General features: G+C 56.8%; 1 protein-coding gene across 2 annotated transcripts; it reads left to right on the top strand.

The window, feature by feature from the left end:
* The first annotated feature begins 5601 nt into the window (after positions 1-5601).
* Positions 5602-22201, top strand: IL2RB (interleukin 2 receptor subunit beta). Of its 2 annotated transcripts, none has more exons than XM_011387490.2 (10): positions 5602-5702; positions 8867-8987; positions 9444-9558; positions 10366-10444; positions 12655-12760; positions 14178-14326; positions 15478-15643; positions 16195-16303; positions 17774-17858; positions 20856-22201. In XM_011387490.2, exons 2-10 carry the CDS (start codon positions 8900-8902, stop codon positions 21606-21608), a joined length of 1650 nt encoding a protein of 549 aa, XP_011385792.1. In that variant the 5' UTR covers positions 5602-5702; positions 8867-8899; the 3' UTR covers positions 21609-22201. The 2 variants fall into 2 exon arrangements, with proteins under 2 accessions (XP_011385792.1, XP_011385787.1); XM_011387485.2 differs by lacking the exon at positions 5602-5702 and adding an exon at positions 8698-8721.
* The last annotated feature ends 1179 nt before the right edge of the window (positions 22202-23380 follow it).

Genomic DNA, 23380 nt, shown 5'->3' with positions numbered 1-23380 from the left:
CGCAGTCAGGCTCGCTCTCACGGCCTCGCAAACACCCCCCACATTCACTCACACCCGTGTGTCCCTACTACGTGAGTGGTGGCACGCTGCACGCTTGCTTTGTTCCGAACGTGGCTTTCTTGTCACGCCACCTTACATGCATCTTGGGGATGGTTTCTTGTCAGAAACAGAGAACTGCCCCCCTTCCTTTTAGTCAAGGCGACATCGTGTTCCGTCGTGTGGATGTTCTTTAACTCGATGTTATTCGATTTCCTTACCAGCATCTAGGCTGCCTCCAGTCTTGCTACTGCGTGGATTCCTTGGCACACCCATTTCCTGCATGGGCACGCGTGTCTCTGTAGGACAAGTTCGAGACGTGGTATGAGACGTGAGCCATGCACTAGAGATTTGGTAGATGTCATCTAATCGTCTCTGCAAGAGGTGGTACCACTTGGATCACACGCTAGCAAGATGACTCACCCTATAAGACCACTTTTGGTGGAAAACCTTTTGAAACTTCAAATACGTTATTCTCAGTGTTGTTTTCAACTTATGTTTTCTAGACTCTTTAGGGTATTAGAGCTTTGGAATCTTCGATTCTTTCTCTTTTCCTTTATTCCTTCCATCCCCGCATCTGGACACCTCCTGCGTGTCAGGTAATTTTTGAGGCTCGGGACTGTCCGGATGAATCACATATAACCAGTTGCAGTGACAGGTGTGTGCATGAATCTGGCCTGACTTGGCTGGGAGATCAGGGAAAGACGGGTTTTAAACTGGGGAGTTGAATTAGTCCAAAAAGAATGGGACAGGAAAGAGGTGACCGACTCTGTTTTAGCATTGGAGGTCCTACATCTTAGAACCCCCTTTGGGTCGAACCGAAGCCAGACAGGGGGTCTCCCCTGAAGCATTCCTGTCAAGGATCCAGAATGAGGAGTGACCTTTGACATGAACGGTGTGGTTTGCATGGGACGTGAGTAACTTGGGTGCCGGTGTTGGAGAGGCCAATGAATGGCCGCTCACAGAGGAACACGCAAGAGCATCAGGGATTCGGGCCAGGAACCTAGGAGGCAGGCGAGGAGGTGACTCTGTGGCCACGCAGAGATGGTGAAGGGGATGGCTTGGAAGTGGGAGGTGAAGGAGAGGAAGAGCCATAGAGAATGGCCACATTCTGGCTTGGGGACCAGTAGGTTGTCCCAGTGAAGAGTGGATGTCAGCTGAGGGGATGGCTCAGAGGAGAGCCCTCAGGGTGGCCAGCCGCCAGACTGCTCTTTCTCCTTGTCCTGCTCTGGTCACTCTAAGGTTCCCTCTTACCCGGTCCTCTTCACTGATGTGAGGGCACCCCACAGCTGGGGGAGGGGGACCAGGCTGAGGGTTAGATGCAAAATCATGCATGGTGTCCCCTCCTTGCTAGGGATGAGGCCTCATATCTGGTCGTCAGTGAAGCCTGGTGCTGTCGAGGCACAATTTCTTGCATCTGAGGACTCGGCGACCTGCTGACTTGCGAGAAGGCAGGTCATAGCACCTGGGGTGGGGTGAGGCACGAAGACTTGAGGGTAGAGTATCTGCTAAATGAGCAACTGTGCCGTCCATGCTGAGCAAAGGAGGGAGACCGGGAGGGGGCAGGTGGCCCAAGAGATGCTGGAGGTTTTCGTTATGGCAGAGACAGCTAATGGTTTCTCCAAACCTGTTTCTTCTGCCTGTGGAGCTCTGCTTATAGCCTGGCCCATTTCCCAGCCTCCTTTGCAGCTAGGTTGGACTTATAGCTAGTGGGATATAAGTTAGAAGTGTCAAGGGCAACTTTGGGGAAGGGTCCTTAAGAGGCAGAGGCATTCCCTTCTTTGCTCCTTCTTCCGCCTTCCGGCTGCAGGAATGCAGACGTGATGGATAGAGCTTGAACAGCTCTCTTGGACTATGAGGAAGTAGAAAGAGACCGAAGATGCCCTAGTAGCGAGACAGATCGAGCTCAGGATCCAGATGGCATCAGAAAGGCCCTCCTCTAGCCTCGGACTGCCTGCCTCTGGACTTCTTTTATGTAAGAGAGAAATAAAATTTTCTCCGATTTTTGTCCACCGTTTTCCTCTTCTAGTCCCTTTTGACACACACAGCTGGACTTCATCCTAATTGGGACATCGTTGTAGGTGGAAGAGGCTTTCAGCAGTGAGGGGGTGAGGTGGTAGCTTGAGGGGTCTGGGTTAGCACAGGTCAGAGTGATGACAAGATCCCAGCGTGGGCTGGGCCTGGGCAATGATGTAGAGTCAGGCCGAGCATCCCTGGGGAGAAGGTGGTGCAGGAATCTGGAGGCCGTGACATGGACCTGAGGTCTCCTGGGAGGTGGAGAGGAAGAGGGAGTGGGGAGGGAGGCACCAGGGCTGAGGAGGGCACGGAGGTGTAGCAGCCTGTCTTGACCATGAAAAGAGGCAGCCTCGTGATGGGCAAGTGGAAAAGTCACAGCCGGAGAGGGACACGGAGCCAGAAGACCCCAATCTGTGCTTGCCCCATGGAACCTGTGAGACTGGGGGTCCCTGAATGGGGCTGAGTTCAGTGTTAGTTAAGATACTAGGGCTGTGTCCACAGAAGCTGAGGGTGCAAAGGGACACTGTGAAGATACAGCGGGGGCAGGTAAAGGAATGAGGGCTCGACACGCTTGGTGGTTTGGATGCTGGGAGAAGAAGGGAAGAGTCTGGGTTTGACCCCCAGAACTCCTGAGACAAAGGTCTGGGCGGGCCCCGGACATCAGATTCCGGATTCCTCTTCAGGTTACCTCAGAGAGAGTCTGATGTTCTCCATCAGACAGACGCCAGTTCCAATCGTGGCCCTGCCGCATTCTAGCTGGATGACCAACGAGCCTCAGTTTCCTTTCCCGTAAAACGGAGAAGGAAGAGGCTGCTCCGTGGAGGCTGATCTCGGCAGGGACTGGCACGTGCAAAGCCCCCAGGCGGGGAGGGGTTGGCATGTTTGCCGAACCGCAACAAGGCCTGAGCTGGCGGAAAGTTCAGAGATGACGGCAGAGCCAGCTCATCTTGAGGTCAAGACGAAGAGTCTAGATTTTATTATAAATGCCCTGGGAATTCCTAGAAGGTTTCGAATGGGAGTGGTGCAGTGAAATGACCTGATTTGGGTTTGGGAAAGATCATTCTGGCTGTTGAGTGAAGAATGGACTGGAGGGGCTCAAGGGCGGAAACAAGGAGGCCAGTCGGGGGGCTGTCAGCTGGGGTGGGGGTGGGGGCTGCATGAAGCACTTGCACTTCTGTGTGCACCTGCTCACCACCCCGGCCTTGGGGCCTGAGTCTGGTATGCCCTTCTCACCACCCTTAACTGGGGTACTTTCTATAGTAGGGTAATGGCCACTAACTGCTGAAACAAGAACCTTCCATTCTCAGAGGCCCAGCACAGTGTAAGTGTATTTCTTGATCATGTCACAGTCCAATGTGGGACTGTCCACGCTTCACATTGCTCCAGTGGATTCCTGCGGCGGGTGGGGGGAGTGGAGGAGGGGAGGAAGGGGAAGAGGGGGGGATGGGGGAGAGAGAGACACAGAAGAGGATCAAAGGTAAGGGTTTCAGGACTGGAAGCGGACCAGATCACTTCCACCCACATCCCACTGGCTCGACTCAGTTCATGGCCCCAGCCAACTGCAAGGGAGGCTGGGACATGGAGTCCAGCAGATGCCCAGCAGGAAGGGGCTCAAAGACCTCACCTCTGCACCGCGATGCATCCCCTCCAACGTGCATCCACAGCTGAGGTTTAGGTGGAATATGCTAGAACTGTGCAGTGCTGAGGCTCTCCTGGCTCGGCATAGCCCACTCTCTGCCTTTCCACTTGAGGTATCCTGGCCTGAGCCCCTTGGCAAAAGCAAGACCCACGGGGCCTGGGGTGGGAGACGCTTTCCTTCCCCTGTTCAAGGGGCCTCGGCTGGCGTAGGCTACACTTGCTGCGTCCCCTCCCCCAGGGCATCTGGCTGGTTACAGCCACCTCCCCTCCCTGCCCTCGTCCTATTGTGGCTTGTGCCACTCATAAAGGGGGTCCTGTGCCAGTCGCCTGAGGCTCCTCTGCACCTAGCCTGGATGCTGGGACATCTTAGGTGCCTAGCAAATGAATGGAAGTGGGAAGGAAAGAGGGCTGGAGGAAGCAGAGCCTCCGGCCGTACGTGCCAGGCAGGCCAACGCCATCCCCTGCTGTTGGCAGAAGCTGGGTTCGTGATTTCTGGCTTCGCCGGGGCATGTATTTTTTTCTTTATTTGTGTTTTTAAGTTTTAACTGAATTCATGTATTCTGGGGCAGGAAATACATTCATGCAGTACGAAAGGGTCTATAGTGAAAAACATCCTTCCTACCCCTTCCTTGCCTGGCTTTCTCTCCCAGGAGAACCATCATTCCTGGTTTCTTGAGAAGCCTCTAGAAATATTCCTGGCGAAACATGTCTCGGCCAATATTCTCATCTTGGTGGTGGGTGTGTTGTTACACTGTCCAGCAGCCAGAAAGCTTTGCTCGGGGGAAGAGAGGAGGTCAGGTGGGAGAGGAACTGGCCTTTGGTGCAGCCTGCTGTCTGTCTGTGGCCTTTGGTGCAGCCTGCTGTCTGAACTGTCACCCCCTCAGTTCACGGGTGTGGACACAGAGGCTCGGGGAGGCAGAGTCGCTCAGCTTCCAAGCAGCCTGGAACCAGGTCTTCTCAGCGACACCATCCTAGTGCTACTTCCTGCTCCGAATGGAGTCGGGCTTGATTCTCCCCTCAGGGTCCTTAATTCTGCCTTTTTGCTTCTATGCAGACGGGGGTCAGAGATGCCCTGCGCACACCCCCTCCTGCTGGCCTTATTCTCTTCTTTGAAAGAGGCATCAGCTTCTGAGACCTCCCTCTGCCCCCCAGGAGAAAGGGAGAGGGCAGAGCTGCTGCTTCTGGATGCTGGATGGAACTTCACAGGGTCCCTGGGCCTGTGACACTGAACATAAATAGACGGGCACTTTTCTAAAGAGGAGTCGATACGTTTTCACCATTTAAAAAAGCCCCGTGCCGACCTCCTCTTCCACCCCCAAAAGAAAGAGGGGGAAAAAAAAAGATTAGGAGCCATGACATGAGAGGAAGAGGAAGGTTCTAGAATGTTCAATAAGTGGCCATCGAATTGTTCACAGAGCCCCGAAAAGGAGTCACCTCTGAAGGCTAAACTGAGTAAGGAGCTTCCTGGAAGTCTGAGTGAAGAGAGAGGTCTCAGAGAAATGGGTTCGACAGAAGTGAGCCGTGCCGAGGACACCTAAAGGGACATGTTTGTGTGAGGCCTGGGTGTTAGCGGGTGTATGTGTGACCCAGATGAAGGTGGCACAGACTCGAGATGGCCTGTGTGAGATGGGGCGGGCGTGGCGTGGGGAGAAAAGAAGGGGCTGCACCCCCTTGGGCTCCTGTGTGCAGCAAGGTGTCTATTTGAAAGCGATTGTGTGTGTGTGTGTGTGTGTGTGTGTGTGTGTGTGCATGCTGCCACAACCCCCCCCCACACACACACACCCCCAGTGGAGGAGGGAGATCTTTATCTAGCCTAGGTGCTTTGGGAGTTTCAGTCCCGCCCCCCCTACCCCAGGCCTTGCCCCCTCCAGGAAGTGGGTTGTAGTCTCTGCTGGCCGCCTCTGTCTGCTACCTGGGCCACCAGAGCCAGAGCAGGGCCCTGGGGAGATGGCTGTGGTCCCAGCAACGGAGAGAACCAAAGAGACCGTGCCGCAGCCCCATGTCTCAGCCAGGTAACACCCTGCCTGGCCCTCGCCCTGCCCCGGCCCAGTCCCCAGGTACCAGCAGCTCCCTCGTGGCCCCTGCTGCCAGCCCTGACGGAGCTGAAAGGAAAGGTCACGGGGATGACTTCAGCTCTATCTGAGGTCCCCTGGCGGTTTCTGCCTGAAGGTCTCTCTCCCAACCCTCCCCACCCACCTGAACTTAGAATCCCCCTGAGGACAAGGCAGACCCTGCTCTCGTGGCTCCTGGCTCGAGAAAAAGCTGGTCACCAGTCTGAGGCTGCCCCTTCTCCCCTGGGGAGGCTGGGGGCTGCTGTGGGACGAGGGGACTCCCAGGGCCCTGTGCTGGGCCCCCAACCCAGAGAGGTAAAGAGGGAGGTAGGAAGACTGGGAGGGGACGGCCACCTGAGCCTCAGATGGTCTGGGTTCTCAGAGAGGGTGCTGGGATGTGGGTGGGAGAGATTCAAGCCGCTTCCTGACGGCTGGGGAATGGGACCCACACTGGGGAGGCCCCCTCTGTGAAGTGCTCCCTGAAGGGGCTTGTGGGGTGAGGGAGGAGGCCTGGCGGTGAGGTGTGGGTGCTGGGAGGTCCCTTAGCTGTGCGCCTGGGCAGGTCAGTAGTGCTGCAGGCACTGCCTGGGTGGATGGGACCCCCTCTCTGGGGCTGCATGGAGGGTACGCTCTCGCTTCTCTCCTGGGCGCCGACTGTTCTTAACTGTGTTTGGAGCACTGGGGGGAGCCATTCTCAAGGTCCCCTTCCTTCCCCCATACCCAGGACCCCGCAGTGGCTGGGGAGGTGCCCCCCAGGGTGAAACAGCAAGAGGGAGCCACGTGAATGTATGTGGGTGGGGGCGGTGGTGGTCAGAGAGGATGAGCTGATGGGCCTGTCAAGTTCAGAAGTCAGGAGGGACACATCTCTGTCGCCTGAGCTCCTGCTCCACCTCTTCCCTCAGCCCCCATGAACCCCCACATTCCTCAGCATCCTCCCCACTGGGCCTCAATCTGCATCTGAGTTCAAACCCAGATCAATCTGCATCTGAGCTCCACCCACCTCTAGCCTGGGCAAGAGGCTTCTGTGTGCCTCTGTCTCCTCATCTGAGAAAAAGAGTCATAATAGTACCTACTGGGAGGGTTGCTGTGGGGATTAAATGAGGTTGTATATGCAAAGCGCTAATGACCACGCCAGGCACCGAGTAAGAGCTGAGCATTAGTCACCATCGTCACCATCATCATCACGGTCATTATCATTGTCATCGTCATCATTATCGGCATCTTCTTTTAACTTGAAATCAGATGACTTGGTTCGAGTCCAGCCCCTTGGGCAGCTCAGCACATCAGCCCTGGCATCTATCAAAAAGGGGACAGTGACACCCACCTCGAAGCTTGTGGTGGGGACCTAATGAGTCAGTCAATGTGAATGGCGCTTCAGCCGGGAAGGGCGCACGTGGATGTGTGTGAGAACCCGGGACAGAGGTGCTTGGGACTCTGGGGTCTGACTTGCCCTCCTTGGGGATGGGCCTCTTCCTTGCTCTTGACCTTGAGCGGGTTTCCTAACCTCCCTGAGACTCAGTTTCCTCTTCCTCGGAGACTGCTAGGAGGCCTCCTGCCCCCACCCCTCTGGCACACTCCGCGCTCTCCCGCCCTGTCCTGCTGTCTGTCCCTCCATGTCCTCCCCTGCCCCCCACCCCGTGCACTTTGCCTTCTCAGTGTACGTTGTCGCATCCTTTCGGCTGGGGTGGTGGGGAGCTCATTCCAGACGATGCTGCTTCTCCTGCCAGGCTCTCCACTGCCAGGGCTGTGGTTCGGCTCTGACTTTCCTGCGATCTTGCCTTTGCCCCCCGCCTCCTCTCACCCTGGGGCTTTGTGCCAGGCCCTGTGCTGGGCATGGGGTTGCCTGCTGGCTGGGGCCTGGCCCAGGACAACACTCTCCAGGGGATAAACAGTGCCTGTGCCCCAGAGTTGTGATCGAGTGACTAAGGGGAACATGGGGGGCTTGCTGGAAGCCCTTTTGCTGGGCTCTGTACCTTTTGGGATCCTAACCCCATGCCCTGTGCTATTTGGGAGGGTCCAAAGAAAGAGACAATCAGCCCTACCCTGGGGAGCTCACCCTCCTCTGGGGATGATGGGCTGGACAAGGAGGAGCCCACGGGTGCCTCTCTGGTCTCCTTCCCACGCCCAAGCCAGATGTTGGCCTGTGCCCATGTGGGCCCTGACTCCCTGGGGCAGGAAGGCTGTCGGCCTTACCTCTGGGACCAGTGCCTGGGTCAGGCTGGGCAGGGTGGGATGGCGTGAGAGCAGGCGCCTTGGGATGGAGCCCGGGGATCGAATCCTAGCTCTGCCTCTTTTGCACATGTGACCTTGGGCAGGTTAATGACTTGGAGCCTTAGTTGCCTCATCTGTGTAAGGGGATAGTCCAAGCACCTGCCACCCCCGGCTGCCGGGCAGATTAATTGAGCCAGTCAGTGTACACACAGTGCTCAGCACACACCGCCAAGTATTGTTCTGAGGTCACCAGGACGTGTTCATTGATTGCGCGAACTATCTCAGTGGGCGGGAAGATACAGTCGGAGAAGTTACAGGGGGGGGCCCTGCCTGGGCTCTGGGCAGTCCGCCCTGGCTCCGATCCAGGTCTGCCTCTTACCAGCTGTGTGGCCTTAGGTAACTTGCTTCACCTCTCTGTGTCTGTTTCTTCATCTGAAAACGGGGGATGATAAGAGTATTTCCAATATAGATGCTCTTATTGCTGTATTTAAAGAGTTTAAAACAGAGCCTGGCATATAGGAACGCTTTGACGAGTGGTTTTGGTGTAGTTCAGGGGCCGCAGGATAGGGAAGAGGTGGGCTCTGATCCCAGCTCTCTGCTGGCCTCCCTAAGTGGACATAAGTAGATGTTTCCCTTTCCTAAGCCTGTTTCTCCAATTTTGAACAAGGGGTTGGGTTTGCTCAGAGAGCCCTTTCAGCAATGACAACGTGCAGGTCTCCGAATCTCCGAAGGAAGGGAGTGAGCGTGCATGGGGCCGAGGGACCAGCAGGTACAAAGGCCCTGACGCTGGACCGTGTGGCGTGATGGAGAGGACACCTGCTCGCCCTGGGCCGGGCAGGGCCGGCCGGCCTCTGGGGAGGGAGGGGCGCGGGCGGGCGTTCACTTGTGCTCTCTCCCTCTCATCTTTCCTCCAGGGCTCCCTTCCCCAGCTCCCACCTGCGGATGTGATGGCGGCTCCTGCTCTGTCCTGGTGTCTGTCCCTCCTCGCCCTCCTCCTGGTCCTGGCCGTCCCTTGGGTGTCCACAGCAGAGAACGGTGAGAACCCCGACATCTGGACAGCTGTGCTTTCCCTCAGGGATGAGGCCAGGGCCTTTCTAGAGCCCTCCCGGGACCCCTGCTTCCTGGCAGAAGGCCCATCATCAGGGGCAGAGGCAGGAAGGAGGAAGACAGGGGCAATGAGACCAGAGATCAAGTGTCCAAGTCTCCCTTTTGCCCTCCGTCCTGCCCCACTCTATCCGCTTGCCTCTCCGAGCCATAGGAAGATGCTGGCTTTTCAACCCTGCCCTGCCTCAGCCCGCCTGAGGAGAACTTATAGGCTATGGGGCTCAGTTTCACTCTTGGAAATGGGTCCACTAACCCCTTTTCTGCCCGCCAGAGTTGCCTCCCTCCTCGTCTGGTAGGCATGGGTGCTGAGAGAAGGGGCGGGGGGCAAGCCCCGGAGGGAAGGTCCATGGGGACTCTGCAGCCACTCACGTCTCATCTTGCCGGCAGACACTTCCAGGTTCACATGCTTCTACAACTCCAAAGCCAACATCTCCTGCGTCTGGAACTGGGATGGGGGCCTGCAGCCTACATCCTGCCGCATCCACGCCCAGCCAGATCAACGGTGAGTGTGGGGTCGACAGGCAAAACTTCAGAATCGCAGGATGGTGGGATCTTATAATCACTGATGTTTAGCCTCTTGGAACCCTAACTCTCAGACTCCAAGACAGTTGCACTTTAAGAATCTTGGACGAATAAGACCCACAGAGTCTTGGTATCACCAGAGTCTGGAAAATTTGGGAGTCAGATATTTAGGCTCCTGGAACCTGGATGGGAATGGGGTATGGGAATCCAGGCTAGAGACGAACTGGACAAGGTAGACTGAGGACGTGGGCCTTTGAGCCTCCTGGACTTGACTTTAGAGGCAAGGGCCGGGGGAAGGTAGGGAGCTCTCCAAGCTTTGTGAGTCATCTGGGATTTTGAGAGACCCCCTAGGGCAGCTGTAGGGACAAGGGACTGAGGCGTGGTTGAGAAGCTTGAGCGGGGGTGGTGGGAGTTGATGAAGGGATCTCTGTGATGCAAACATCCTGCTGGCAGCAGCAAAGCTGGCTTTGGGTTTGTCCCTGCCTCCCATGGGGCTCCCAAGGCCCAATCAAGCCCCGGGGAACACTTCGCAAGGCTTTAGGTGGGGAGGCCAGGTGTCCTGAATTGGTTTGTTTCTAGAAGGTCAGTCTGGCTGCTGTGGGCCAGGCTGGGGTGGAGGGGGCAGAGAAAGCCTGTGAGGGAAGCTAGAGCAGGTTGGGGAATCGGCGCCTCTGAGAGGTTGGCATAGAGCACCCGCACGAACTGGCCTCGCTGCATGGGGGACCATCCCAAGGGCCAGCTCTGGGGTCCCTCTTTTGCTTCTAAGGAGGTTCTTTTGCCTTGACAGGCCCTGGAACAAATCCTGTAATCTGCTCCAAGTGGGGCCGTCATCCTGGGCCTGCAACCTGATCCTCGGACCCCCAAATGTGAGTATCTGTAGCTGAGGGGAATGGCTGAGGGAGGGTGAGTGCCAAGGGGTGCCCTTCCAGGAAAGGAGCCGGGGCCTGGCAAGCCCAGTGGCCAGCAAGCTGCAGTGCAGAGGGCTGCCTGGGGCTGGGAGGCGAGAGGAGGAGGGCAGTGTCCGAAGGCCAGAACTCAGGCCTGACCTGGGGGGACGGATGCGTGCGGCACAAGGCTCACGTTCTGCCTTTGCTCCTACCGTCTCCTTCGTGCTGTGGGTCCTGCGACTCTTCCGCAGTCCTCATCAAGTGGGGCGAGCACCCCAGTAATAATAACAGCCACACATCCAACTCTTCCTGATGTCGTAGCAAGTGCAGGGTGGTATGGGGTCAGGAGTGTGGATCCCGGAGCTGGATGGTCTGGGTTGCAGCCCTGACTTCACTATATACCAGCTGGGTGGCTTCTATGCCTCACTTTCCCCTTCTAGAAAATGGGAACGATAATGGCACCTGCCTATAGGATGGATCTGAGCATTAAAGCACTCAGAATCCCACCCAGAGGAGAGGATGCATTTGACACAATCGTCAGTAGATTCCTATGACGCGGGGTGGGCACCAGCATTGTCCCCTTAACTGATAAAGAAACTGAGGCTCAGAGGCGTGGTCCTTGCCCAGGATCACACAGCCAGGGAGTGGCTGAGCTGGAATTGAACACAGGTATGTCAGCCCAGACCTTTCACTACGGCACTAGGCTGCCTCTCGAAAGGCAGGTGGCCATCTCCATGTAGGTATGCAGTCAATGATTGTCTGTCAAACCCTCCTTGGCAGCAGCGGGCACTGGGGATGCCCAGACCACACTTCCCAACCATCACCAAGTTTATGCATTCTCAAGGGGCAGGAGAGGGTGGAGGTGGATTTGCACAGTGTAGCTGATCAAGGCGCAGCCTCTGGAACCAGACTGTCTCCGAGAACTCTGCAGGTGGTCTGGCTTCAGATCCTGGTCCCACCTAGCTGTGTGACTTTCCTAACTGTGTGGCCTTAGGCAAGTCCCTAAGCTTCTCTGTGCTTCTGTCTGCTCAGCTTTAGGATGAGATAATAATAGTGCCTGTCTCATATGTTAAGCGCTGAGGAGAGTGCCTGCCACAGACTAAGTGTTCAACAGAATGTATTATTGGCATCTTTACAACAATAATAGTAATAATAATAATAATGATAATGCTATTATTATCTGGGAAAATCTAGCCCCCGTTGAAGCTGGAAGAAGGCTGGGGCAGGGTCCTTGGGGTGTAGAGGGAGGAATTATTCTCAGCCCTGGGAACTCTGATGATCAGGTTTAAGGTTTACTCAAAGCGGGCCCTACAGCAGGTCAGATGGACTGTGCCCTTGGCCCTGGACCTGAAAACAGCATCCCGGGCCCCAGGACACGGGTCCTAACTGAGCCTGCACTAGAGCTGCCTCCTGCAGCGCTACCCTCGGCCACAAGCTGCTCACTCAGCAGCCCTCGGTCAGGCATGACGAGCCAGGGCTGCAGTTTCTGTGGGGCCGTGGACACAGCCCAGATTAGAATCTGGGTTCCCCTGCTGACCAGATGCGTGACTTTGGGCAAGGCCCTTAACCAACCTGAGCCTCAGGTGTCTCGCTTGCAGGATTGACAGCTGTGAGAATCAGCCAGAGAAGAGGCTAAAGCACCAGAGCAGGGCCTGCCCACAGATGCTCAGTCCTGGGCCATTTCCTTCCAGAAAAGTCAGGGTGTAGAGGTGGGGAGGGATGGGGGAAGGGAGGCTTTCGCACACAAAGCTATGACACAGGTACAGTTCCAGCCCTGAAGCTCATTCTGCTTGTATACCTCTTGTGATGGGGAACTCCTTCCCTCACAGGGCAGCTCACCTCACTTTAGATACGGGCTTGACAAACTACTGTGGCTCCCGGGCTAAATCCAGCCTGCCGTCTGTCTGCTTTTATAAATAAAGTTTTCTTGGCACATAGCCACACCCATTCTCTTACATGCTGTCTGTTGCAGAGTTGAGCAGTTGTAACAGAGACCACGTGACCTGAAAAGCCATACATTTTCACTCCCCAACCCTTTACAGAAGGAGTTTGCTGACCCCGACCTTAGACAGCACTGCAGCCTTGGTTTCCTTTCCCATCCACCGGTTCTTCCCCTGTCCTCATTCTCACAGGTCCTCAACCCCACCCCGGCTGCTGGCAGTAATGTCCTTGCCCCACTTCCCTTGCAGGCTCAGAAACTGACCGCAGCGGACGTCATCAACATGATAGTGATGTGCCTCGAAGGGAAGACGTGGAGGATGATGACGACCCAGGACTTCAAGCCCTTTGACAACCGTGAGTTTGGAATCCAGGCGAGCCTGGGGCGCGGGTGGGCACCTCCTTCCCTATCTTCTCTCTGGGATTGCACCGTTCCGGTCTTTCTCCATCAGCTTCCACAGCTCACCAGCTCACTGCCCACTGCCCTCGGGGTGAAGTCCCTGCTCCTCACCCTGTCATTCAAGGCTGCTCGGAATTCTGCCCGGTTTCCCTCGCCAGCATCCCCCTCCGATGGCCTATATTCCTGCTCTCTGAACTCATCTTCCCTATCCAGGCCCCTGAGCCCTTGCACGTACTGGTCATAGCCTGGAAGGCTCTTCCCACCTGGAAAATTCCCACTCACCCTTTTAGGCTCAGTGAAGAGTCACCTCCTCCAGGAGGCTTTCCCAGACTCTCCCAGCCCTCTGTACCTCCTCTTTCATGATGTTTATGTCCTGGGTCATCCCTGCCTGATTACGGGTCTGCTTCCCTCACTGGGCTGTGAACTCCTGGAGGGCAGAGCTTCTGCCATCCCTATGTCTCCGTTCTGAGTACTCAGCACCAGGTCTGACCTGGGCAGGGCTCTGGGAAGGTTTGCTGAATGACTGAGTGCCTGGCCCCAGCCCCAGTCATTCCCGTTTCCACCTGGAACTTGGGAGCCATCTCTGTGGAGGGGGTGGGGCAGAAGGTGAGATCCAGGCAGGGAACTAAATGCAGCTCTGCCTTAACTGGGTGTGACCTGACTGGCAGATCATTTAGCACGTCTGAGCCTCGGTTCCCTCATCTGTAAATGGGGGATAACCAGTGACCCGCCGTGCATGATTGTTGTAAAGCACCAATGAGCCAAGACTCAGAAACTGCTCAGTACGTGCTCTATAAACATTCGCTTCTTGTTATTTGAGGAGTTCTACAGTCTCAGAATTATAAAAACTTAGGCCGATTTAACTTCAGAGATTATAAAATCTCATAATCGTATAAGATTAATGAAATGAAATTAAAAAGACAATCCATGTAAAGCTCTTAGATTATTTCTGAGTGCAGAGAATGATTCATTTGTTTAGCGGATATTTAATTAAGTTCCTACGTCTTGCCACGTAATGGTTCTCGGCACTGAGGACACTGAGAGAACCAAGTTTCTGCCCTTAGTGAGCTCACAGTCTGGTGCGGGAGACAATGAATAAAGAAATAAAAATAGATATTTAATATGTCAGGTAGTAATACGTGCTAGGAAGAAAAATAAAGCAGGCGAGGGAGTGGAGAGTGTCGGATGGCTGGGGAAGGCTTCTCTGAATAGGTGACATTAGAGTGGTGACCTGCCAAGCTCTGGGGGAAGGGCACACCAGGAGGGAGAACTAGCAGGTGCAAAGGTGGGGGGGGCGTGTCTCGGCTTTATTATCTCAGCGTCATGATCCAGGATCCCCAAAGCTCACTTTCCCTTTCTCTCTCTCGCCTTCAGTTCGCCTGTTTGCCCCTGACTCCCTCCGAGTCACCCACACAGGGACCCAGAAATGCAACATAACCTGGACCGTCTCCCAGTCTTCCCACTACATAGAAAACGACCTGGAGTTTGAGGTCCGGACGAGGTTCCAGGACCATAGCTGGGAGGTGAGTACATGGCCCGGTCTGACCTGCCCTGATTCCTCCTTCCGGTCCTGGTTGGCATGTCCATCCTTTACCTCAGCAAAGGCACAGCAGCCCCCAGGGAGCCCCTATTGCTTCTCCGTACTGCCTGCTCCCGCCTCCCGCTCCCTTCACATGTCCCGTGACAACCCAGGGGTTCCAGCCGGTGGTGAATTCCAGGCTGGGACTAGGGCAAGATATACGTAACCAAGAGGCAGGCAACTGCCCTCTCTGTGAGATTTCAGAGGCCCCGGGATGCCACCTCGCCACTCTTCAAATCCAGCGTGGTCCAGGTCCACAGGGGTCTGTTCTTATCCATTCACTCATTCCTCTGTTCACTCACTCAGTCACTCAACAAATGTTTACTGAGTACCTACTATGTGCCAGACACTGGGAAGAGAATGAAGGGCAAGACTGATAGGTTTCCTGCTCTCAGGAAACTCACATGGGGTGGGGAGGCGCAGACAGTCAGCAAACACAGAAACTGGAGACTATGGAATATTGATAAATGCTATTGCATAAACGAAATAGGATAACAAATCTGAGAGGGACTGGGACGGGCTTCTTCAGACTCAGGTGACCAGAGAAGGCTGCTCCAAGATCTGAGGGTCAAGGAGGAGCTGGCCCTGCAAAGATCTGGGGCAGGTTTTCTGAATGGAGGAAGCAGCCACTGCAAAAGCAAGACATTGCCTGGGCGTGTGGGGACAAGGGAAAAAGCAAGAGCGGGGATGTGGAGGTGGGAGGGGTCTGCGGAGAAGTCCCTCTTTCTGGTCACGCACGGAACAGACTGTAGAGAATGCAGTGGAGGCAGGGAGACCAGCTCGGGCCTGACAGGTGGTGGGAGACCAGACCCGGAGCGGGGAGAAGAGAGAAGGAAAGGTTCAGAACAGGTTCTGCAGGTGGAACCAGCCGATGGGCAGATGGCTTTGGATGGAGGGGATGAGAGGGAGGGGTTTAGGATGACCCTGGGGTTTGGGCCCCACCAACTAGGTAGTCAGGGAGTCTTTTGGGAGGATGGGGTGGGGGTGGAGTGGGGAGCGGCCAGAGGGAAGAAAGGAAGATGCCGCTTTGCTCAGCCTTCCAGTCGTGGGAGGGTGGGGGGCCCCTCTGCTCTGACAGCTCCGTCTCTACCCCAGGAGGCCTCCCTGTGGGTTATCAAGCAGAACCAGCAATGGATCCGCCTGGAGACACTCCTTCCAGACACCCGATATGAGCTTCAGGTGCGAGTGAAGCCCCAGCTAAACAGCCACGAGGTTTGGAGCCCCTGGAGCCAGACCCTGGCCTTCAGGACGAGACCTGCAGGTACTAGTGGGCAGCAGGGGTAGAGGCAGAGCTCGGACAAGAGAGGGTGGCTGGGGTGTGGCTCTGGGGGCAGCTGGGGCTACAGGGCCCCTCTGTCATCATTAGCTCACTTGATGGGACCGTGCAGGGTGGGCAGTGTGGGCATAATTGTGCCCATGGGAACAGGGACTCGGTGAGGGGATGGGACCTGCCTGTGGCCTTGTGAGTTAGTGAGGAGGTAGGAGAGGCTCTGTCACTTTCTCCACCCCGAAACCTCAACTTCTGGTTTCTGGCATTGTTGGGGGTCGGCTGCTTTCACCTCACCTCTCAGCCTCAGTTTCTTCGTCTGTAAAGTAAAGTGAAGTCTGGGCTGCTGTGGCGAAGGCCTGCGCTGGCCCGTGTTGGCCTGACACAGAGCAGGTCTGTGGGCTGGCTGGGACTCTGTGAAGGTCTTGGGTCAGAAGTCAGCCTGTCTCCCAGCACCAGGTCAGGGGTGAGGGGATGCTAGAATAATCTGGGTGAGTCGGGGTACTTCTCTAACTCCTTTCCTTGCTTCTCCCCGCCACGGGCAGAGAAGGAGACACTCTCCTGGCTGGGCCACGTCATGGTGGGCCTCAGCGGTGCCTTTGGCTTCGTCATCTTAGTCTACTTGCTGGCCAGCTACCGGCACCTTGGACTATGGTAAGAATGCTCCCCATCTATCCTGTGTGCTCCTCTCCCGCCCCGCAGCCCCTCACGCGCGCGCGCACACACACACACACACACACACACACACACACACACACACATATGTGCACACGCACCCTTTGCCAGGTCAGGTTCTGGGCTAAGGTCCCTACCTGGACACACCAGTGCTCCCTCTGCCCTCCCAAGGGTCACATCTGGCTCACATCTGGCTTTTCCCTATGACCCATCCCCAAAGATGGAACCCCATGGAACCAGCCCGAGGGGAGCAGGAGAGGGAGAGCCCCAGGGGTCCCTGCCCAGAGCATTACTCTCTGGAGTTGAGCAGGTGTGTGTGCGCATGTGTGTGCGTGCACATGTGTGTGTGCATAGACCAGCTGTCTGCGTGTGTCCTTGTGGGTCTATCTGGGTTTGGGCCTTCATTTGTTTATTTTTGTATCGACTGAGTCCAGCTCAGCGCCAGGTATGGTGCTGAGTGCTGGCGAAGCAAGGGTAAGCCACAGGCATGTGGTCCCATCTTCCTGGAGCTCACAGTCCTATGGGAGGGGAAGGCACACACATAATGACACGCCGTGATGAGGACGGTGAAGGAAGGCACCGGGGGTATCGGAAGCAGACTGCAGAGAGCGGAACCTCGGCTGACGGTTGGCCGGGGACAGCTTCCCTGAGGAAGTGACGATTCCTTTGAAATCTGAATGAGGGAGGAACTGACCGGGCAGGGTGGTGGGATAAGGGGTGCATCCCGGGCACAGGAAATAGCATGTGCAAAGGCCTTGGGTGGGAAGGGGGGACAAGCATTCTGGAACCGAGGTGGGCGTGGCCGGAGCCCAGAAGGGGGTTGGGGGAGGGCTGGCTTGAGCCTGGATGTGTGGGCAGCAGCCAGGCTCTCTGGGGCCTCGAGGCTGGGGCATACGTTTTGACACAGATGCATTACACACACTGGGGCACTTGGCTTGGCAAGCAGCGCATGGGCAGCCCCCACTCAACACCCCCAAACCAGGTGCTCTTGGGCAGTGCACAACCGGAACCATGGTCCATGGCAGCCTTGACCAGGAGGCCCACAGCCTGGCCTCTCTCCGACCTCCCTCCTGGTTCGCTCCGCTCCAGCCTCTCTGCCCCTGACCCCTCCGGCTCATGTGGTCCCCCACACCCACGTTCTTCTCTGCCACAACACTCTGCTCTTTGTTGCCACAGAATAAGTGGTAACGTTTCACACTTGGCTCTGTCTCTTCATTAGAACATCAACTCCTTGAGAGCAGGGGGCCCTTCTCTGTTGGCCATTCTTGTGTCCCTGGCGCCCAGTAACCTCCCTTCCTGGACATTCGATCCATATTGACTGAATAAATGAACGAACGTGGAGTGGCTCCGTGCCCCGCCCTCAGAACCGTGGCTGACGGTGGGACACACTGGCCCTCTTCGCTTCTAACCCTCCTTCCCTCCTTCCCTCCCTCCCTCTCCCCTGTTCAGGTTGAAGAAGGTTCTGAAGTGTCACATCCCAGACCCCTCGGAGTTCTTCTCCCAGCTGAGCTCAGAGCATGGAGGAGATTTCCAGGTAGGAATCTGGGGTGGAGGACAGAGCAGGCGGCCGACGCGGGACGGCCAGAGCGTGGGCCGTGGTGCCAGCGGGCGGGGAGTGGTGCAGAAGCAGCGGGCTTTGCACTGTAGGCGAACGCTGAAGTGAGCAGCCTCTGGGGTGGGCGTGGGCCCCTTTCCCCAGCTCTGGTACCCGCACTCTCAGGCCTAATGGTACCTCCTGTGTGAGCCAGACTTCCTGGGTTCTAACCCTGGCTCCGCCACTTTCTGGCTGTGTAATCTTGGGTGAGTAATAGAACTTCTCTTTGCCTCAGTTTCCTCATCTGGAAGAGGAGGAGGAACATAGCGTTACTATGTGTTTGGCCCCGAGAACACTGCCTAGCACACAGTCAGTGCTCAGCGGGCCCTTGCTAGAGTTAATGTCACCAGACTGGCGGCCGAGCAGGTCTTGCCTGGTCCTCCCCATACCACAGAGCGCAGACTTGTGGTACAGTGCCCCCTCTGCCCCTGCAAAGAATCCCAGGGGAGGCTCCATAACGTCTAAGGTCCTCTAGGCACTCCCGGCCACACACACAGATTCGTTTTTACGGTGCGGGTCCACGTAGTAGTGACACTCTAAACATCATTTAACGTTCCGTCGTCTCCCCTCCCCCAGCTCACGCTCACTTCAGGAAGGAAGCTTCAAGGGGAAGGGGGATGTGGTGGGCTGCTTCTGCCACCCTACCCAACCCCTGCCCCCGGCTCCCTAGATTTGGGGTGGGGGAGGGGACGAGGTGGGGGTGGAGGTAGGTCAGGAGGAGTGCTGAGGGGCTGGAAAGCCAGGCCGGACTGGAGCTGTCATGAGCTGGCTTTGGAGTTCTCTATCAGGGCTGGTCAGGGCCCCTTCTGGAATTCTTTGGAAAACTCTTAAAGACGGGATATCTTATCTATGGTACTAATGTAACCAGGGGAATGTAGCTCCTTAAAATTCTTCCTTCAGCCCTAAAGGTAGTGAGCTTCCCCATCAACAGAGGTATACAAGCAATTCTTGGCTGACTAAATGTCAGAGACATAGCCGGAGGGACTCCTACATTGGAACTGGTTGGAGGCTGGACTAGATGCCTTCCTGGTTCTCTTCCAGCTTGAAATCCTTCTGATTCTGTGGGCCTAGGACATCTGAAGGTGGAAATGGGGTCCTTCCTAGACAGCTGCAAACCACTGCATCTTCCCACAAGGTCATCCTGGGTCTAGAGGCCTGCCTTAGGGCTAGTGTGTGGAGGAGGCTCTGGGGACTCACGATGTAGCCGGGGGTTGGGGCTGGCCAAGAGGGACCCCTCTCTCACCTGTGCATCTGGGTGGGAGGCCTGTTCCTCTCTCTCTCTACCCCAGGACTCCCAGCTGCAGGGCCATAGGCCTACAGCCCTGGCCACAGGACCTGGGAGTGCATGCAAGTGTGTGAGTGTGTGTGAAGGGGGACGCGTTTCCCCTTGTGCTCCCCTCAACCCCCCCGTCCCCCCACTTCAGGGCACCGTGGATGGAGGCACAGGCCCAGGAAGTGGCTGACCACACACACCTCTGAGGGGGCTCAGGGAGGCCTGGCACACCAGCGCTAGCCACAGGCCTGGCCTCTCCTTCCGGCCACGCATTCAGAGCTGCTGCCCGGCCCTGCCCTCCACTGCCTCTTCTGCTGTAGGGACCCCGCCCGACCCCGCCCGACCCGCGCCCTTTCCTCTCTCCAAGCCCCCTGCTCTTCCTTGCCATCCTCGGCCTGCATTAGTGTCTCTCTCCCTCGGCGTCGTCTGTAACACAAACTCCTGGTTTGGGGGAGGGGTAGATTTTGTCGAGAGATGTGTGTGTGCATGTGTGCCTATATATACATGTGTGGGGTGTGTGTGTACGTGTGTGCACACGCATCTGTATAATAGCCAGCACAGCCCCGGGAACTCACTCTGGGGAGGGACAACCAGGACATTTCTCTACTGGTCCATTAATTCATTTGAAATATATTGATTGAGCCCCCAGGCCCCATGCTGGGCACAGGAGGGGACCTTATCATTAGGCCTGGTCCCTGGCCTCTGGGGACCACAGCTGCTGAGGGCTCCCAGGACAGAGAGCTGTGGAGTTCTCAAATATACCCACTCGAGGACCCCATCATACCACCCTGAGGGATCTGCCACCCCGACACCTCTGTAGTCTGCACTGTACCCTGTGCCAACTGTTTCCACCTTCATTTTCTTACTGGACAGCACCCTGCCGGCCGACAGGGAGGAAGTAGGGAAGTACCGTTCAGCTAACTGCTGGGGGACTGAGGCTCAGCGAGGTGTAGGGACCTGCCTGGGGTCACATAGCTCGTGAGAGACAGGGCCGGAGCCCAGTCTCCCCGTTTCTGGCCACGGCTCTCTGGACTCTGGAGCAATGAGAAGTGTTCTAATGGGGCTTTACTCTCTGTGGAGGGAGGGTGTGGGAAGTGGGGGGAACGCAGAACACTGGGAGGAAGAGGTGAATTGGAGGACCCCACTGGAGATGTTTCCAGGGCAGTGTGAGTGTTGAGCTTGGGTCCCAGCTCTGCCACCAGCTGGCTGTGTGATCGGGGCCAGGGCATACCCTCTCTGGGCACCTGTAAGGTGAACAAGATGTGCTCTCAGGCCCTTTCTGCCTTGGCATTGGTTGTTTGGGGACACACTAGCACTAGTCCCAAACAGACACTGACATTCTACCCTTTGCCGTGTCCCTGGTACCTAGAGCAGCACCAGTAGGCACTCAGGAAGCAGTCACTCATTGAGCCAGCACATTGCCTGGGCACCTGCAGTGGGCCAGGAAGGCCTATGCTGGGGCTGGGAAGCAAGCACCACCCTGGGCTGACCCAGAGGGTTTCCCAAGCCAGTGGGCAAGTGGGTGGGGTGTGGGGGGACAGTCAGGGAGGGCTTCCAAGAGTGGGCAGCCCTGAGCGGCTTGCTGCAGGAGGAGAAGGAGGAGTTAGTCGCTGCTGGGAATCTGGAGTGTCCTACTCACCCTCTGCTGGTCTGTCTCCTGGCAGAAGTGGCTTTCCTCGCCTTTCCCCTCATCATCCTTCAGCCCCAGCGGCCTGGCGCCTGAGATCTCCCTGCTGGAGGTGCTGGACAAGGATGCCAAGGCCACACAGCTGCTCCTGCAGCAGCAGGACAAGGGGCCTTCGCCCACCCTTGAGACCAGTGGCCACTCTTCACTGACCAGCTGCTTCACCAACCAAGGCTACTTCTTCTTCCACCTCCCGGACGCGCTGGAGATTGAGGCCTGCCAGGTGTACTTCACCTACGACCCCTGTGCCGAGGAGCCCGATGAGGGGGGGTCCGGGGCACCTGAGGGGTCTCTCCTCCCTCCCCTGCCGCCTCTGCCAGCAGAGGACCATGGCTACTGCACCTTCCCCCCCGGGGAAGACCTGCTGCTCTTCTCCCCAAGTCTCCCTGTCGGCCCCCCAAGCACGACACTGCGGGGTGCCGGGGCCAGTGAAGAGAGGCGGCTTCCCTCCCTGCATGAGGGGGTCCCCAGAGACTGGGCCCCCCAGCCCCTGAGGCTTCCCACCCCGGGAGCCCCTGACCTGGTGGATTGCCAGTTGCCTCTGGAGGGTATACCGGGAGAAGGGGGAGAGGAGGGCCCAGCCCCTCGCCCTGGGGAGGGGGCTGGCTTCCCCTGGGCCGGCCCTCCCAGGCAAGGCCAGGTCAGAGTCCCCACATCCTGCCTGACGCTAAACACTGATGCCTACCTGTCCCTCCAAGAGCTCCAGAATCAGGACCCAGCTCACTCTCTGTAGGCAGACAGCCAGGGGTCGGGGGCAGGTGGCTGCCTACTGTTGCTCCAGATCCAGTTGAGGACTCTCTGTCCTCAGGTTTGTACATTGCTGAGACACTTGGTGTCCGGTTGCCCCAGGGACATCTCTGTCCAGAGGGACCCCACCCAGCCCTGCACACTCGACCATTCACTTCCAAACCTCAACTGCTGCTCGCTGGGCCTACTGCCCAAGCCAGGAACTTTGACTGCTCCCCTCCCTTGTCAATCATGGGGTTCCCTGGGTTTTGCCTCTGAAGCATCTCTCCTCTCCAGCCTGCGGCTGCTCCTCAGGGAGAGTTCTCAGGGTTCTCCAGGGGTCTGCACCCCAGCCTCCTGACGGGGCTTCCAGCTCAGTGTCAGCCCCTCTCACCCACCCTCCACAGGGCAGCCCGAGCAGTCTTTCTGAAATGCAAATATGGCTGTGCTGCCCTTGTTTAAAAACCCGCTGTGGCTCTCCCCTGCCCTCAGCCCCACTTCATGGCCTAGCTTTTGCCCCATCCGTATCATATTGGGTCATTCCCTTCTGGAACCCTCTCAGTGGTCCTCCTGGGTCCCTTGGAGCTTCCTCATGCCCCCACACCTTGGCACATGTTCTCGCTGCCTCTGGTGTCCTCTCCTTTCTCACCATGGTGACAAACTCCCCTTACTGTTCAAGTGTCAGTTCAGCTTCCCCTGGAGGAAATGCTGCCTCCCTTAATGTGCCCAAACCTTGAGTTTCAGTGCTGGAGGGACAAACTCTCAGGGTCACAGAGAAGCTGGACAGAGCAGGCCTTGGTATCTCTCCTGATCTCAGAATGCTTGGCTACTACATCTTTAGTGCTGTGGCCCAGGCATGGACACAAATCCCCTAGCAAAGTAGACAGCAGCTGGATCCTTCCCCAGCGGCTTCGGAGAGTCATCAGACATGCTGCTAGAAAGAAACCCGTCCTGGTGGCAGGTCCTGATGCTATCACAGGGAACCCACTCCTGGGCCCCTCCTACTCTACCTTCCACTGCAGGGTCTCTTCTGCAGCCCAGGAGCTGGCACACCTCCAGAAGGGCAGCTCTGTTCACTGCACTTGACACAGGGTGCTTGGCACCTCACTATGTTCCTCGGATGAGTTAATGAACTGCCTGGCACCATCTTGCCTGGGTTCCCTGTGCCCAGCTTCCTTCTCATAGGGGGCACCATCCACCTCACAGGAGCACCCTGGGCACCTTGAGCCTTTTGAGGTCAAGACTTGGAGAGGCGAAGCCTCATGCCCACTGGCTTCCAGTATGCTGGCTCCAACAAGGGACTCTTCCCTTCACGTGGCAATCCTCCCCCACTCCCCACTTCCCTTGCAGGGGTCCCCACCACCCCTCTATTTCGTTTTCCTCTGTCCCTAGCATTGATCACAACTGTGATGTCTTCCATAATTTACCCTCTTGTTGGGGGGCGGGGGGAGTGTAACTCAGCTTAGAATTCATTCTTACGACAAATTCTAAGCTAGGAGAGCGCAGTGCCTGAATTTATAGACCCTACTCGCAGCTGATTGGGCATTTGACGCAAGCAACGCCCGCCCCCCACCCCCCACCCCGCACCCCGCACCGCAAGAGGCTTCCAGCATCCTATGAGGTGGCTTAGAAAAAAACCTCTGTCCAATCAGGGAAGCCAGGCCTGAGCTGGCCAATCAGATTTCTTTGTCTTGGGTATTTGAACTCAGCGCGGGACTGAGGGCCTGGGAGCAGGTCCAAGTGGAAAGGGCACAGGGAAAGGCTGGAGAGGAATCGAAC

The sequence above is a fragment of the Pteropus vampyrus genome, unplaced genomic scaffold, assembly GCF_000151845.1.
Source record: "Pteropus vampyrus isolate Shadow unplaced genomic scaffold, Pvam_2.0 Scaffold16, whole genome shotgun sequence".
NCBI lineage: Eukaryota > Metazoa > Chordata > Mammalia > Chiroptera > Pteropodidae > Pteropus > Pteropus vampyrus.
The sequence above is the reverse complement of the archived record's forward strand: the minus strand, read 5'-3'. Positions and strand labels throughout refer to the sequence as shown.

What these genes read in the sequence shown, in the direction of transcription:
- IL2RB (XM_011387485.2), top strand. Translation starts at nt 8,701, where the DNA reads ATGGGGCCGAGGGACCAGCAG. An exon ending in TGGGGCCGAGGGACCAGCAG is followed by an intron (nt 8,722 to 8,866) that starts GTACAAAGGCCC and finishes TCTTTCCTCCAG; the next exon opens with GGCTCCCTTCCCCAGCTCCC. An exon ending in GGTGTCCACAGCAGAGAACG is followed by an intron (nt 8,988 to 9,443) that starts GTGAGAACCCCG and finishes TCTTGCCGGCAG; the next exon opens with ACACTTCCAGGTTCACATGC.